Raw genomic sequence first — 15,560 nt, 5'->3', positions numbered from 1 at the left:
TCAAAAATATCCAAACAGAGCCTCATTGTTGGTGTCTCTATCTCTTATATTTTAATTGGACCAAGAGCGCCTCGGTAACATAGGAACTCTATGGTATGACTTGGAGACTATTTTCGAGTCTGCAATTGGTGGAGACCAGAGAACGTGGAGTGTTTCCATTATCCACAAATAAATACTCTTTTATAGACTTGAATACTTTCTAATGTTTGAATTGTATATAGACATGGTATTCTTTCAAATGAAATCCATATCCATGCTGGTTATTGGTGGTGGGGAGTGGGGACTGATAGAGATGGTGCTCTAAATTACTTTGGAAGGTGTAGGTTGTTTTTGAGTATAGGGAATGATGAAAAATTAATAGCCCACAACAAGCAATAAAGGTCCCGCAAGTTGACTTTCAAATTGAGACTACCAATCAATCTAATGGTGATTAGTGGGAGAAATTATACCCTAGGCCAGATGCGCCATATCTCTAGTGCACCACAGAAGCAATCCGAGATAAGATGATGAAGGTGACAAATCCAAATGAGCTGCATGATGTAGAGAGTCTATAGAAACAAATAATCTAATTAGCATCGTGCACCGCTGATGTGGTGCATTGGTGTAGGGTATAATTCTGGATTAGTGGAGGCTTTCATGTTGGTCCAAACCAGTCCATTTGTGGGACTAACCCACTAGGGCAACTTTATCCCAAATATTCCTTACACCAAACGTCGATCTTAACAAAGAGTGTTTTCTTATGGCGTATTACTTTTAGGAATGGCTAAGCTTCTCTTTCAGCAAGCAGGAAAAAAAAAATAGAAATGTGTTATACTTTCAGACGTCCGCGTTTGGAAGTGTCAACTTAATATGTGGCTTTTTTTTATTCTTCATGGCTTGGCGTGGACCTTGAGGCCAAACGTGAGGCTTCGCCGCGCAATATATTCGATTCTCGGATGAGCATGCGCGGACGGCAGGCTAACTTTGGAATAGCGAGAAGGACATGCATGAAATTGGCCTGAATTAGGTGCAAAGTAATCATCATGGACATGGTGGTTCAGTGTCATTGGCTGAAATTTCTTATTCCACCCATTCCAAACAATAAAAAGAAAAAAAAGGAAGACTGGTTGGACAAAGTTGTAGCTATTTCATGAGATATGTGCAAAAAGATGTTTGAAGTCAAAGCACTGGCCCTCAGGTTCCGAATATATCTTTCATGTCCAAAAATGATGGATCTTCTTTCGCAACATCATCCATCGGATGATGCTCCACATAGATCTCAAAGCACTTCGAACCTTTCCATTCATCTGCTCGAACAGTTTTCGAAGCAACCATTGTGTAGATTTGTACGAAGAAAAGTGGATCCTTTATACAACCCGATGCCTTGGCCTCTAAATCTTCCTGTAGCCCACCTGGAGAAAGAAGAGGAATAATTCGCTGGTAAATTCATTTAGCACGAGCAGAGCACAAGAATCTTCCTAAAGAAACAAGTCTTCAATCAACACATTCTCCTCAAACTCTCCATTTCTTTCAGCACTATTCCTGATGCAAACTAGTCCTCCTTGACATCAGTGTTGTAATCTGTATGCTCTTCTCACCTTTGCCTTCTTCACCTCTGCAAATACACCCTTGAAACTATCTTTCTTTCATTAGTAAAGGCTGGGAAAATGTCTTACTTCCTCCATTACATCTCAAAAACAAAACAAAAAAAATGTTGCTTACTAACTCACTTTGTGATTGCACAGATGTCTTGCATTCTTAAAAGTAGAGAACATTCTTGCTGCTTAATTTTGCAAGGTCAGCTTAGTCCCAGTTATGCCCCTCGCTGAAACTAACAGGAGCTTCAAGATCCCGACCTTGACTCAAGGACTTAATTTTGGTCTATAAAAGCCATTATTTTGAAAATATGATGTTAAAGAGGGGAAAATTTAGGCCTAAAAGTAGTACTTGATGTCATGTACCATGTCAACCAAGGTATCAAAAACTACGATTGTAGTTATAGCTCCTCCAATGGGCGCCAAAGTTCTTAGGTTTGGGTGTTCATGTTCCTCAGTGTTCTCTGTTTTTTGATTGGGATGGCTCTGGTTTGTTGTAGATTGGTCTCTAGCTTGGAGTTGGCAAACTTGTTTCTGTTGTAGATCTCGTAAATTTAGTTTAATCTTTAATTTTTGATTATTGAATCTCGTAAGATTCAATCATCTAAGAGAGCAGAGAGAAATAAAGATAAAAATTAAACATGATTCACTCAACAAACCAAGTTATCTGTATATCCAATATAGGACTAATTTAAGAATATCAAAATTTTGAATTATTTTAATTAATAAACCAACAATTCTTCCATTTTCTTTTTTTTTTTAGTTTTAAAACAGAAGTAACAATGAGAGCACCACCACCCAAAATTATTTACAGGAAGCAAGTTGCAAAGATTCAAATCCAACATCCCCATTGGAGGCCTGTAAACACCTGGCCATAGCCTAGTACCTGGTTAGCCTTTTGGGTTCTATGGCTTGGCTTCAATTCATTAAGATCGTTTCACACTTCAATAAGATCATTTCAACAAGATCGTAGTGATTACCTCTGCTTTTCTTCACAACCGAATTGCAGTAAGATCCGGTCAAAAGTCTCTGTAATCTCTCCTCCGATGATATGCTTAGGGTAAATATTTGACTGGTATAAAGATCTAGAAATTCTAAGGTTCCACCGTGGCTTACATTTCTCTGTGGAACTTTTCCGTCTCCATCTCGCTGGCTGGATAAACACACACACACACACACACACACACACACACATATATATATAGATAGATAGATATATATGCTACAAAGTACAAACGTTCACATGGAGTAAGATGACCGCTCTATCTTAAGGACTTTCTTTGGTTCGCGGAGGGAGGAGAAGAAAATGTATAGTCACCAAAAGAAATAAAAAAATGACTCATATTTAGTTGAAGTTTTCAAAAATAAAAAGATAGAAAAATAATTTTTTTAAAGAAACAAGATTTTCATATTTCATAGAAAAAAAAAATTCGAGCAGAGCATAAAAAATTGACTTTTATACATGCTAAAAATTAGGGTAAGCTTTTTTTTCTAAAAATACCTTTAAATTTTTAAATAGAATAGGAATAATAAGTATTTTATATATTTTTTTCAAAAAAATAGATGCTTAACCAAATATAAGCTATTGGTCACCTTTTCATATTCAACCAAATATGTATTTTTTTTTTTTTCAGATGCGGTAAAGTTAAGTTGGAATTAAGGACACCGGATGTGCTTTGGTGAAGGGTAATATTCGATGGCCCAAATCTACTGAAGTGGCGAGACACGCATTAGAAAAACCAGGCATTACGAAAATGTCAAAGAAATGAACCTGGATGTCTTCATACTTCATGATCCATTTACATTACTTAATACCATCATGGCAACAAAAGCAATAAAACCAAGAAGAAAAATACATTTATCAATGGCCTGCCATTCGGAGGTTTCATTTCTACCGTACAAACAAAACGACCCTAAACTAAACCGACCTTGCAATACTGGCGAGCTCATCCCGTTCTTGTTTTTTCATTTGATGGAGCGTCACAACGAAGGAGAGAAGCAATCTAATATGAATCTAAATTGAATAAAAAATCAGTCAGACAGAAAGCTGAACTTAACTCCTAACTATCAAGCGGGTGCGATCTTCTTCTCATCATATCCCTATCAGGCCACATTGCATGCCTCTTAGGGGGTGAAAATATTGGGCTCTTCATCACGATCGATTGTTGTTGTAGGCCACACAGGCTACCACCTCTCTTAATTTGCCACCTGGCTATGCATGAGAATTTCGAGAGCGAGCCCATTCGACCATAACACGAGCAGAACAAGGTGACTGCAGCTTGAATTTGTGGCCAATCTTTTTAGCTACAATGGAAAATAGAGATGGATACTGTTGGGGGGAATAAAGTTTCCCCCCAAATGACATAAATGCCCCAGAGAAGCCGTACAACCTCCGATCCCGGACAGCCGAAGTCAGCGTCCGACCTCGGAACGCTCGGCCACAAGACGACCGACCCCAAGACCTCCGACCTAAGAGAAACCCCGATGTCCGAGGACCGTACTCTAACATCCCTCCGGCATTTATTGCGCATGGCCGCTGTAATCTTCCGGCACACTCAACAATAAATGCGGATCTCCGGCTTACTCCACCATTAATGCGGATCTCCGGCTTACTCCACCATTAATGCGGATCTCCGGCTTACTCCATAATAAATGCGCGTGGCTCCTGACATCTACGGATCCCCAGCTCTCCACGGCAAATCGACCCAGCAGGGTCTAGTCGACTATGATAAGTCTCTGATCTCGGCCATACCGCCGACATCAGTGCAATGATTCGCCTGACCGAGCGCCGACCTGAACAACATGCCAAGCCATACTACGGCCTCCCCCTGTTACATCACAGGTAAACCGACCCCCGCATATAAAAGGGAGCCTTGGCCTCTCAAGAGGGGATCGGAACATTCGTACCCCAAAAATCATTGTTTATCTTCCTTCTCCACACTATTTGCCCCCCTCACTGACTTGACCGTCGGAGGGCCGGCGCCGGAAAACCCGGCCACCGGTTCGTGTGCAGGCACCCGGACAGAGGACGCCGCCAGCCGACGGATCGCCACCCCGTAGTGAGAACCTGCTGCTCCTTCTCACCGACCGGCCCCGACGGAGGACGCCGCCCGCCGACGGACCGCCGCCCCGCCGTGAGGACTCACATCCGCTCCCTCTCCTCGACCGAAGATTGCCCCCGGGTCCAATTTCCAGCAACAGATACATTTGTTCGCTAGTGCCATGCTGGCTCTTATATGTCACGGGGGTCTACGTTACCTCCGACATTGTTTTAGGTTTAGTGGAATGATTTCGTTGTTGACAAACTTGTTGGTGGGCAGGCAGGAGCGGCCCAATGTATTTGGGGGCCTAAGGCCGTTTTGTGTTTGAGGCCTTCCCTACAGTGGGCCGGCCTAAGGCGAATTCACAGGGGGCCTTTTTTTTCCATTTTATCTTTGAGGCATTTTCTGCGGTGGACCTTCTTTGGGCCGAGGCCTTAGGCGACCGCCTTAGTTGCCTAAGGGTTGGGCCGGCCCTGTGGGCAGGTTAAGTTGCATTGACTTTTTGTTCTTCTAATGCCGAAGAATTCTAGGCACTTTAGACTAGTGCTAACTGATCAAGTAATTATCTCATTCAATGGACTTCATTAAGCAGGAGTTAAGGAGGCGGACATGATTTTGAAGGCATCCATTGGTCAAGAGTAATGCTCACTTCTTAAGCATCTAAACCAGCACACTACCTTCTATTTTTAAAATTAGATTTAGGGCCTATTTAGGTAATACGGTAGGATTAGGCTGAGTTTTCGGCTGGATCCTTGGATTGGACCGTTTATTAAGAACTTGTTCGGATAATTTTGTACAATCTAACAAGGTTCATAGGAATATAAGCTGAGTTAGGCCTATATTCACCGAATTTCTTCGGAGTGAGCTAGCCCGAATTTTAACAAAAGAATGTCACCACCGGATCTTTTTTAACATCCTATAGGAATGAATAGGGAGAGGTCCAGTTGATATGGGCTAAGCCAGGTCTCGTATTTTACAATACTAGAAATCATATTTCTAATTTTGAGGATCCAATATGATTATCTAAATAGGCTCGAAGTCGTAGGGCTTCATAAATAGCAATCTCTGTGTGGAAACCTGCTTTGACTTTTAATTTTATAGGTACGACCATGGGATCAAGTCATTGCTTTTAACATTTTCTTCCTTTTTTTGGTGTTCTGTGTCTCTACGGTAGTTATTTAGACTTTAAGCAAGCTCTCTAAAACAGAAACGCAGAAATGAAAGAAAAGAAGAATAGATCAAAAGAAGAAAAGAGAAAAGGAATTAAAGAAAAAAAAAGGATAATGCCCATCTCGATAATTTAGATTTATTTAAGTAAATATTCTTACAACATATGAACAAAAAATAGATAAGATTTCCACTTTACAGAGTATAAGGATGAACTTAGTGCCCTAATTTTATTGGTACCATCCCAAATCAAACAAAACCTTGCTCCAAGGATAAATCTTGGCTCCTGTGCTTGGTTCATCCCAACCCCCAAGCCAACCAAAAGGAAGGCACCAGATAGATTGCTACATTGTTGCCCTTGACATACTGGATTGATCACATGCTTCATGTTCAATATGAGATTATCTTATGATGGGAAGTGCATGCCGGAAGGAATGCATATCTGAACATTGCCTATCATACATCTTTTGCACATGATCTGCTAATCGTTTATAATCAATTGACAATATTTGTAGTCGAGCAAAAATGTTCAAAATTCAAATTCAGTTCTACTTTCTCAAGGGATTTTCATAATCCATCAAAATTTTAATCAGCAGAACCAAAATTTCATTTTGACCCTCGTGCTAGCGCTTTTTTGAGGAGAAGAAAAAAGATCGGATAGAACCTCATTGAAGTTTTACTCGTTAACTTTTCTTTATATCTCTTAGAAAATAGTGTTGATCTTATTTATGAAGTGATCTCCTATTGATAAAAGTTCAAAAATCACGAACGACGAGCGACATATCCTTTAAAGCAAACATCGACCAGTTTTTTCCATACCCATTGCAGTTCATGTATTTTTAGTTAAATGCATGGTTGGTGAATCTTTAGTTTTACTCTTTTCATTTATATAACCTTTTAAAACTCAAAAAAGTTGCTTTCCAACTATTAGTACTAAAAATTAGCAAGTATTTTATATTCATATGAGAGTGATTCTATTTGTAAAGAATAAATCTATATGTTTGTCTCTTATTATTTTATAGTCCAACATTATAACTTAAGAAGATATTAAAATGAGAGTGATGCTATTGTATTCGGAGACACATGAGCACATGCTAGTGCCTTTAGATGACTTAAAGTGAATTTGCCACCCCATCAAAATAGTTGTCTAAGTCAAAAGTTATGGAATAAACAAATTGTAACGAAAACTTTCGTTCAAAAGCAAACTCTATTGCAAAAAATAAGGGTCAAGCATCAAGTTTTTTAAAGAAAAAATTTCACTTAATTAGTATGACTTGCAAATTCGTGCTAGAAAGCCGATGCTAATGAGTATATATTATCAACGTGATCGAGTATCATACATCTTTATAATCCCGAATACCATTTGTACCATTTGTATGTCGTTTGACATTCAAAGTGAGAATCAAATCTAATCCAATATAAATCTTTGAGATTTTCTTGGGATAGCCTCAGATATAGCATATATTTATAACTAGGGTGTATTTGAATAGTGATCGCTTTCCCCAATTGGAAGTTATATCATATGGACCCCGTCAACGACATAAAAAAGTGACTCGAGCCATATGGTACGAGTAGATTGGTATGGCTCATGAGCATCAAGTAACAAGCCGGGTTCTGGTCTGAATCACAACTTGCCCCATCAAAATATTGGAGTGGGTCCGAAAGCTTCCCGCAAGACCTATGGCGCCCCAAATCTTTTTTTTTTTTTTCTTTTGCTAGACCAAGTGATCTATACAACACGTATATGGATGCACCAAATAAAATTGGAAAATAAAATATCACGGAGCTCCCGAGGCAGCTCCCCGTCTCCTGCCCATAGGATACTACTGGCATGGTTAGCTACATACATGGCCACCCAATTCGCAGCCCCGTTGGCTTCTCTAAACACATGCTTTTTTTGAACCACCCCTTCGTTCCTCATCATCATCCAGATATCGCGAATCAAGAGATGGTCGGTTACACCGATCCTCTGACCTCTCTGGATCCAGCTGAGAACCGTAGCCGAGTTATCCTCCAAAACGATTGAACTAGCTGAGAGCACACGCCGAGCGTGTCGAAAACCCACCCAAGCAGCTTTCAGCTTTGCTCCAGGAACCATGCAGTCAAATAACTGACAGCCTCCCGCTGCTACGACCCTAGAGTTCGGATCCCTAATGACGAAACCTGCTCCCCAATTTTTTTTTTAAACCGTTATAAGTCCTGTAATATCTAAAAATCTAAGTGCAAAATTGTCATTTTATGTTGGGTTTTATGTTCGGTCCGTTTCAATGGAGACCACTAATGTCGCGCCACATGTGGCCACCCCGTCCACGTGTGATCAACGTGGGCCCCCTTCCTTCGCCAAAAGTGCGCCTTTCCAACCCCGCAACCCTCGCGGTGCTCGTCTGTCTCCACCCAAACACAATCCCACGCGATCCTCCCCCCACCAAACTCAAATACACCCTGGGCCCCACAAACAATTCACCATCTTCGCCAATCAGATCCCGCAACGTATCCAAACAGCATTCTTCTCCGTTGGCGCCGGAAAACAGCCGATCCGTGCCATTGGACTTACGTACCGGAAACGCCGACCTGGTGGTGGTCGCGCCTACGAAGCGACGCAAAGAACACCCCAAGAAGCGTAAGGCAAGACGGACCACTCCCGATCCCCTCTCCGCATCTTCCGTATCCGACCTCTCTCTCCATCTCAGCCGTCCACCCGCTGCACCCCGCTCCCCTTTTTGATTCCTCCCTCCCATCGATTAGTAATTTAATGTTATAATGTCCGCCCCCCCTGGCCGAGGCGTTGTTGTGTTGTTGAGTTCTAAGTTCTCCAATCCCCCACGCCTCACCCTCTCTTCTATTCCTCCCTCTCCCTCTCTTCGTCGCATTAATTGCCGGCATTGCGATCGCCGGCCGGCCGGCGGCTGCGATGATGATGAGGAGAGTGGCGGCGTCGCTGGTGCCGCCGTGGCTGGAGCCCCTACTGACCACCCCTTTCTTCTCCGCCTGCCCGTCCCATTCAGACGCCGCCCGCAGCGAATGCAACATGTACTGCCTCGACTGCTCCTCCTCCTCTGGCGCCGCCGCGGCCGCTTTCTGTTTCTACTGCCGCACCGACCGCCACTCCGGCCACCGGGTAATCCAGGTCCGTCGCATTCTCCGATCTATTTCAGGTTTCCAGGTCGGTCTTCTTTTCTCTTCTTCTGCTGAGATTTAACGACTAGGATGGTGGGCGGTGACGGGGACGCAGATAAGGCGATCGTCGTACCACGACGTTGTGCGGGTGGCGGAGATCCAAAAGGTTCTGGATATCACCGGGGTGCAGACGTACGTGATCAACAGCGCGCGCGTGCTCTTCCTCAACGAGCGTCCCCAGCCGCGTGCCAGCGCCAAGGCCGCCGGCGCCTCCGCCCACACGTGCGAGATCTGCGCCCGCTCCCTCCTCGACCCCTTCCGCTTCTGCTCCCTCGGCTGCAAGGTTACCCCCATTCTCCCTCCTTTCCGTTTCCCTGATCTCCACTCCTCGCCAAGATTCGTGCGTTCATCTCCTAGTTATTCTCACTTTATTCTATCCTCGCTCCGTGTAGTTGGTGGGGATAAAGAGGAATGGGGGCGCGAGCTTCGTGCTGAAGGGCGGCGGGGAGAACGATGATGAGGAGGCGAGAGAGAGCGGGAGGGCGGCGGAGGATACGAAGGGGTCACCTGACCGCGGAGAGGGACCGCGTGAGGTGGTGCGGCACGGCATCGGACTCCCCGCGCCTTCTTCTTCTTCGTCGTCATCGTCGTCGTCTTTCCCCAGCTCGAGAAGGCGAAAAGGAATTCCCCACCGCGCCCCTTTTGGCTCCTGACAGCGAAAAAGGTCACAAGATTTCTCCTCTCCCTCACCTTCTATGCAGGGAAAAAACAAGTTATAAGGTTGGTTGGTTACATTTGATTAACAACGTAAGTTGAGTTACAGAATGGGATGGATGACTTGATTCTATATTATTCTTATACTATTCTCTCTTGTGGCTCTCTGAGAAGGAACTTTGTGAATGAATGAAGGAATGAATAAAGAGTGGAGGGCATTGTGGGGACTGTAACTTGCGTGGTGTTGTGTCAAGCTGGAATAAATATAGCTGGGCCCCAGAACCACCACATGGATGGTGATTGGGTCGAGGGTGGGGCTCCTAAGTTCTCATTTCAGCACACTAGCCCTTCGCCAACTTTATTGGATTGTTTGATTGGGTTGGAGAAACCCACGCTTCTTTTGGGGCCCTCTCCCCAACAATAATTCCATGCAGCATCGCGTCGTCACCCATTCCACTTTCCATCCGACGTGGCAGGAGGGGATTTGTTCATTCGTAGCAGCGGATGGGTGGCTCCGCGGGTGACGTCGTGCTGCTGCTTTGCGTTGTTCCTTTCCTCGATTCCTCTTTCTATGTTTTATGAACTGGCTGGCTTGTGGAAGGTTGATATCCCTTTCAAGGACCACCGTGGGACCTTGAGAAAAAGAGGAGGAAATGGGGAGGATTAATGGAAAGTGAGTGCTAAACAGAATGGTGATGGTAGCTTTTGGTCTTTCCCATGGAGTAATCTAGTTGATATTGCCTGTCCTGTTTTGTTTTTGGTACACGATATTGCCTGTCCTTGAAATGCGCCTTTTTTGCTCTCTACGACAAGGTTACGGCCCTGTTAAGGCTGTTAGATCTCCATCAATCGGAATTAAGATTCTTCTCCTGGAGAATTTATTAATCTATTTTGTTGACTTGCTGCCTTGCAAAGGATTTTAGTCTTTATGCATGATTATTTTGGATGAGATTTTTTTTTTTTATTTGGGTAAGGAATATTCCTATTGTTTGCCCGTTGATCTTGGAGAGTTATTGGTATGGGGACAGACGATTATCATATTGTCAAAAAAAAAAGTTATGATGGAGTGCACACTAATTTTCCATCTGGCATGGCACTTGATTGCTATAGGCAAATAGGACATTTAACCCTGAAAAAGCAAACCAAATTCTCTTTAGGGAGGTGAGTCGTTTCCTTTCAAGCCCTTTACTAGCTTCTTTCTCCTTTTGAATACTCTACAGAATGGATTGAGGATGCAAACTTTTATTTTCATTTTCCCCTCCACTCACCAGGAGAGGGGTTAAGTCGTATCTTGCTTTATTTTCATAATGAAGCTAGGTGGAGCTTCTGCGCTTTCTTTTCTTAAAAAAAAATAAAACCTAATTTCCAGTTTATCCAAGCTCAAGTCAAAGTTTGACTTAATCTGAACAATTGAATAATCCAATAAATAGACCCTTAGCCTCACTTAGCATCCTAACGACCATCGGTTGTGCTGGACTAATCTAAGTTTTTCATGTATTTTGACTCAAAATTAATCTTGTCTAGAGCTGGGCCTCGGGCCTAAACTTATTCATTTTTAATTAATCAGGCTTCGGGCTAGCCCATGCTCAGCTATGATCTTGTCCTAAATATCCAAGCTCAAGTCAGGCTCAAATTGAGCCTAATTGGGTTAATGTTCAAACTAAGCAAGTATGCAAATTGAGTTACTCATATCAATCCAATCTCCTCACCATGTTAGATAGGAATTAGCAAATTAAAGGGTCGAGCTTTACAATAGTAATTTTCTCAAAAAAAAAACTTATCACAAATATTTTTACAACCTCATCAACTAGAGCCTTATGATATTTGTATCATAGAAATGCGTGCAATTTATCACTTGAGATGCCAAACATGATTATTTTGACATTCTATATGTGATGCAAATTTCCAATGGAACCAAAGTTTCCACTCTAGGACATAATTCAAATCCAATTTACATGGCAATCAGACTTTCTTTTTCATTTTTGACTTGTAAGCTGGAAATTTAGTAGGCGGATATACCAGAATACAACTGATATCGTAATACTAGTCTGGTCCTGAAATGACCTCCTATAATTTCCCATCTCAACTCATAGTCGGACCCATCACGTTTACTTGTACCATGTCCTGCCCGAACCCGCGCGTGCTGACCCAAATTTCAGAGGCTCGGGATCCCCGACGAGATCGGAACTAATAATTGATTAGCCATGGGTCCGAAAAGTCACCCCAATTCCAAATCCTTATCTCCCGTCTGCGACCGCACATGCATTAATGGGTCCTGCAAAGTGTTTTGAGTCCAAAATGATTCCAACTCTCCCTCCCGAACTCTTTCAGAAGTTACCCAATAACTCCCCGCGGCTCCATTGCCTCCAAACTCCAGGACGCATGTACCCAAGTGTCAAGCTGCCAAGGCTACCACCTCACACCTTCTTTAAGGAATGATGATGGCAGTAAGATAGTCTTACTCTTTTCCCATTACCAAACTTGTTACCCTGCTAAGAGTAAGAAAGAAGTGGCCCTACAATGGTGGTGGGAACCCTCGTGAAGAACACAAAGAAGGTGGTAGAGGAGACCCTCCAGGTCTCAGTCGAAGATGGAGAAGGGAACTGGGAACAACCACCTCCCGAAGAGTCCAAGGTGGTTGAGGTGGTGGTAGAGGAGAAGAAAGCGCAAGAGTCCCAAACTTCAGTTCCCTCGTTGGCCAGGCTGGCCGACAAGAGAAAGGAAGAGTGTAAAGAATATGCTAAGGAGGTAGCAGAGGAACCTCCTAAGAGGGATGAGAAACAAGAGAAAGAAGCAAGAGGAGAAGAAGAGAAGGTGGAGCCTCCAAAAAGGAGAGAGAAACGAAAGAAGGAAGGAGTAGTAGAAGGAGAAGAGAGGGGAGAAAGGAATGGTGAGGAGGGTGTTGGAGGTGGATACAAGAGGAATGCGTCAGAGGTGCTGAAGCAGGTGCACACAGCATCATTGAGGGCGGTGGTGGTGCTCGACGGCATGATGACCGACATGTTCGAGACGCCGGTGGACGAGGCTGCACGGCTATCCAAGTATACGAGGAAGGCGATGTACGCCGTCGTCAAGGGAGATCCATGTTGCAGTGCGCCTAGTGCTAACCGGCGAGCTCCGCAAGCATGACATTTATGAGGGGACGAAAGCCTTGATCAACTATCAGCTGTGAGTGGCACCTAGTCTTTTATGTGGGTGAAGGACTGCATGGCTCTTACTTTTAAGGATCTTAGGAGGTCTTGGGTATGTGATGTTTTGGTGCCTGTAAAAGACTTTGGTTTCTTTCATTGTATCCAATTATATTCTCCTCATCTCTACTTTCTAGAAGAATTTTACACCATGTTGCAGTGGAATTTGACATAAACCTTCAGCTTAGTCTCTGTTTCACCTTCATCTCGGGCTGACAGGAGAAGCTTTCACCATCAAAGAAGGATTTCACTTCAAACCTCGGTTCCCTTCGTATTTCCCTGATAATGGGAAAGGTCTTTCGTTGCTTTTATCCTTTAATCGTAGATGTCTCATCTTCTTCTATTAATTCCCTGCAATATAATTGATTTCTTGGCATGCCGTTTGTCATTAAGTTTTATACTAAATTTCTTGTTCTGATTCAGCAGATTCAATTGAGGATCTTGGCCAAAGTTTATAGCTCTGTCCTCTAGGCGGAAAAGCTCACACCCTTCCCCTCATTGAACATTTCCTACTGTTGATGAAGAGAGAAATCTACAGACCTGTCTTCTCTCAAGCTGCTAGTAGCCTGACAAAAGAATTCTCACCATAGCACATACGTCTGTAATTCTGCTTCATAATCAAATTCCCGGCATGACCTTACAAATTACAGCTACTCATTCACAACATGACATTAGCCAATATAATTAGTTTCCTTTTTGCCCCTCTACACTGATAAAATTAAAACAAGAACATACACAATATATTTGTCGCTTATTATAATTGTGATATTGGTTCTCATAAAACTATGTTATGAGGAAATGATCATAAATTTCTCATCCTCTTTTAAGCTTTGTGTATAATGCATGCAGAAGTTGCAACTACTTCTAGAAAGATAGGATTATCTGCGTTTGTATTGAGAACAAAACTCGTCATTACGCTAAAGTGTCTGTAGTTCAGTTAAAGTGAGCGATCATCTAATAAAGTGAAGATTTCAGTCGACCTGATTACCTTGGAGGTCAGCTCCCCGGTTCCAGTCTGAACTGTATGAGCTGCAGACAGTACAGCAGATGATGCCACCACTGATGACCGGCCAAGGCCCTGGAAGACAGAATAAAGAAGATTCAGTCCCATGGTGGCTGGGTTTATTCATTCCTCAAACGGCATTCTTAGAAGATGGCAATATTTTGTTCAAAAATGGCGTAAGAAAGCTTGTAGCTTGTATGCACAGGAAGATGCATGCTTGAAACGCAGGGAAAAGCATCTGCATTAGAAAAGAAGTCCATGGGGGATGCGACTTACAGAGTGAAATGTCATTCCAATATCATAGTTAGATCTTCGCCGACCTTCTGCCCTGTATTTTAACATAGAAATAGTGATTGCATGCATAACCTGCAGCTTCAACTATCACACATAAATCATTGAATGAAATTACCTGTCATATGAAAAATCTCCTGATTTGCACTCCCTATATCACAACCTAAGATCTCATCCAAAAAGATTAGTCGGAAGGTACTATTTGAAAATTTTTTAGTCCTGCATAAGCACCCAAGATCTACCCGGCGCACTCCCCCATTTAAACCCGGCATTTTTGCCATGCTAAGGTTCAAATCCATTCGAATCTAATCAAAAGTACCACGATCGGCCCGTGAGCCAGTATCCTCTAGTCCATATAGGTCATTGACCGAATTCGCTCTAATACCATTTATCGCAACTCAAGATCTCACTAAAAAAAACTAGCCGGAAAGTATTATTTAGATTTTTTGGTGTTATACAAGTACCCAAGAATTCTCTAATGCATAGCCTATATGGAACTAAACACACACAACCATACAGATCCTCATACTCCATCCATGCATTTGATGCAAGTTCCATGGCATTCTCTGTTCCCCCGTGAAGATCAAGCTCTTGCTTTGGCTAGGGTATCAAATTAACAAGCTCTTGCATTCTCTGTGTACCACTTGTTGGGTACTTGGGTATATCCGGAAGATTTTGTCGAAGCTGTTCATTGCAACGGGGTCAGTCTTTTCCAGTTTCTTTCACTGCATTGTGGACGTCCTGGAGTTCTGCAGTGCCAAAAAAATTCTGCAGTTTCTTTCGTTAGGCATGCTGGAAGCAACGCACTGCTAGGGTTTTCCTCAAAACTCAGTCCACAGAATACTCTGTTCTGAAGTCAGCCTCGAGTCTCTTCATTGACTGGAGTCTCTCCTCTGCAAGCAGAAAGATTTGTTGGCATCTACCAGGATTCTTGCCTCCTTCAGATCTTCACTGGGTCCCTTGTAGTTCTAGATTGGCATCTACCAGGCTTCCTGACGCCTATTTTACCCCTGTAACCTCTTCTGTAAATTTATGTCAACAGATGGGTGGAGCCTCCCTGTTCATCCAAAAAAAAAAAAAATCTTGTCATAAAAATGATCTAAAGGACACTGATGCACGTTTTCCTTTGAATTCAATGAATAAACTTTAGGGGAATCTGAACGTCCGCATAGAGTTAAATCCCAATATCACTAATTAAATTTGATGTGCTTTAATTGGCTGGTAAAGTATTTATTTGTGGCACTGAAAAGCCATTAAAGCGCTGAAGAGGAACTGTAGCATAAAGTAGAGGGAGAAGAGAAACGGAAATCTTAGAAGGAAGGAAAATCATCGGTTCGAGCGTAGGAGAATAGATAAGGGGCTTGAGGGATTGGCGTGATAGGTCTTTTATCCAAATGGAATGACCTTTTTTTCCTTTTTATTTATTATGAATGATTCAATGATTACATATAGTTACCAAGTCTGG

At 42.8% G+C, this 15,560-nt stretch overlaps 2 protein-coding genes across 2 annotated transcripts; both read left to right on the top strand.

The window, feature by feature from the left end:
• The first annotated feature begins 8,415 nt into the window (after positions 1 to 8,415).
• Positions 8,416 to 10,498, top strand: LOC103705512. Its single transcript, XM_008789246.3, has 3 exons — positions 8,416 to 8,909; positions 9,015 to 9,242; positions 9,352 to 10,498. Exons 1-3 carry the CDS (start codon positions 8,694 to 8,696, stop codon positions 9,610 to 9,612), a joined length of 705 nt encoding a protein of 234 aa, XP_008787468.2. The 5' UTR covers positions 8,416 to 8,693; the 3' UTR covers positions 9,613 to 10,498.
• A 1,635-nt stretch (positions 10,499 to 12,133) lies between these two features.
• LOC113462606 (histone H2B.2-like) lies at positions 12,134 to 12,742 on the top strand. Its single transcript, XM_039115231.1, has one exon. The coding sequence runs from the start codon at positions 12,134 to 12,136 to the stop codon at positions 12,740 to 12,742; it is 609 nt and encodes a 202-aa protein (XP_038971159.1).
• Positions 12,743 to 15,560: the final 2,818 nt, after the last annotated feature.

Source organism: Phoenix dactylifera, chromosome 17 (genome assembly GCF_009389715.1).
Source record: "Phoenix dactylifera cultivar Barhee BC4 chromosome 17, palm_55x_up_171113_PBpolish2nd_filt_p, whole genome shotgun sequence".
Lineage (NCBI taxonomy): Eukaryota > Viridiplantae > Streptophyta > Magnoliopsida > Arecales > Arecaceae > Phoenix > Phoenix dactylifera.
Note: the sequence above shows the minus strand (reverse complement) of the source record. Positions and strands in the feature narration are given on the sequence as shown.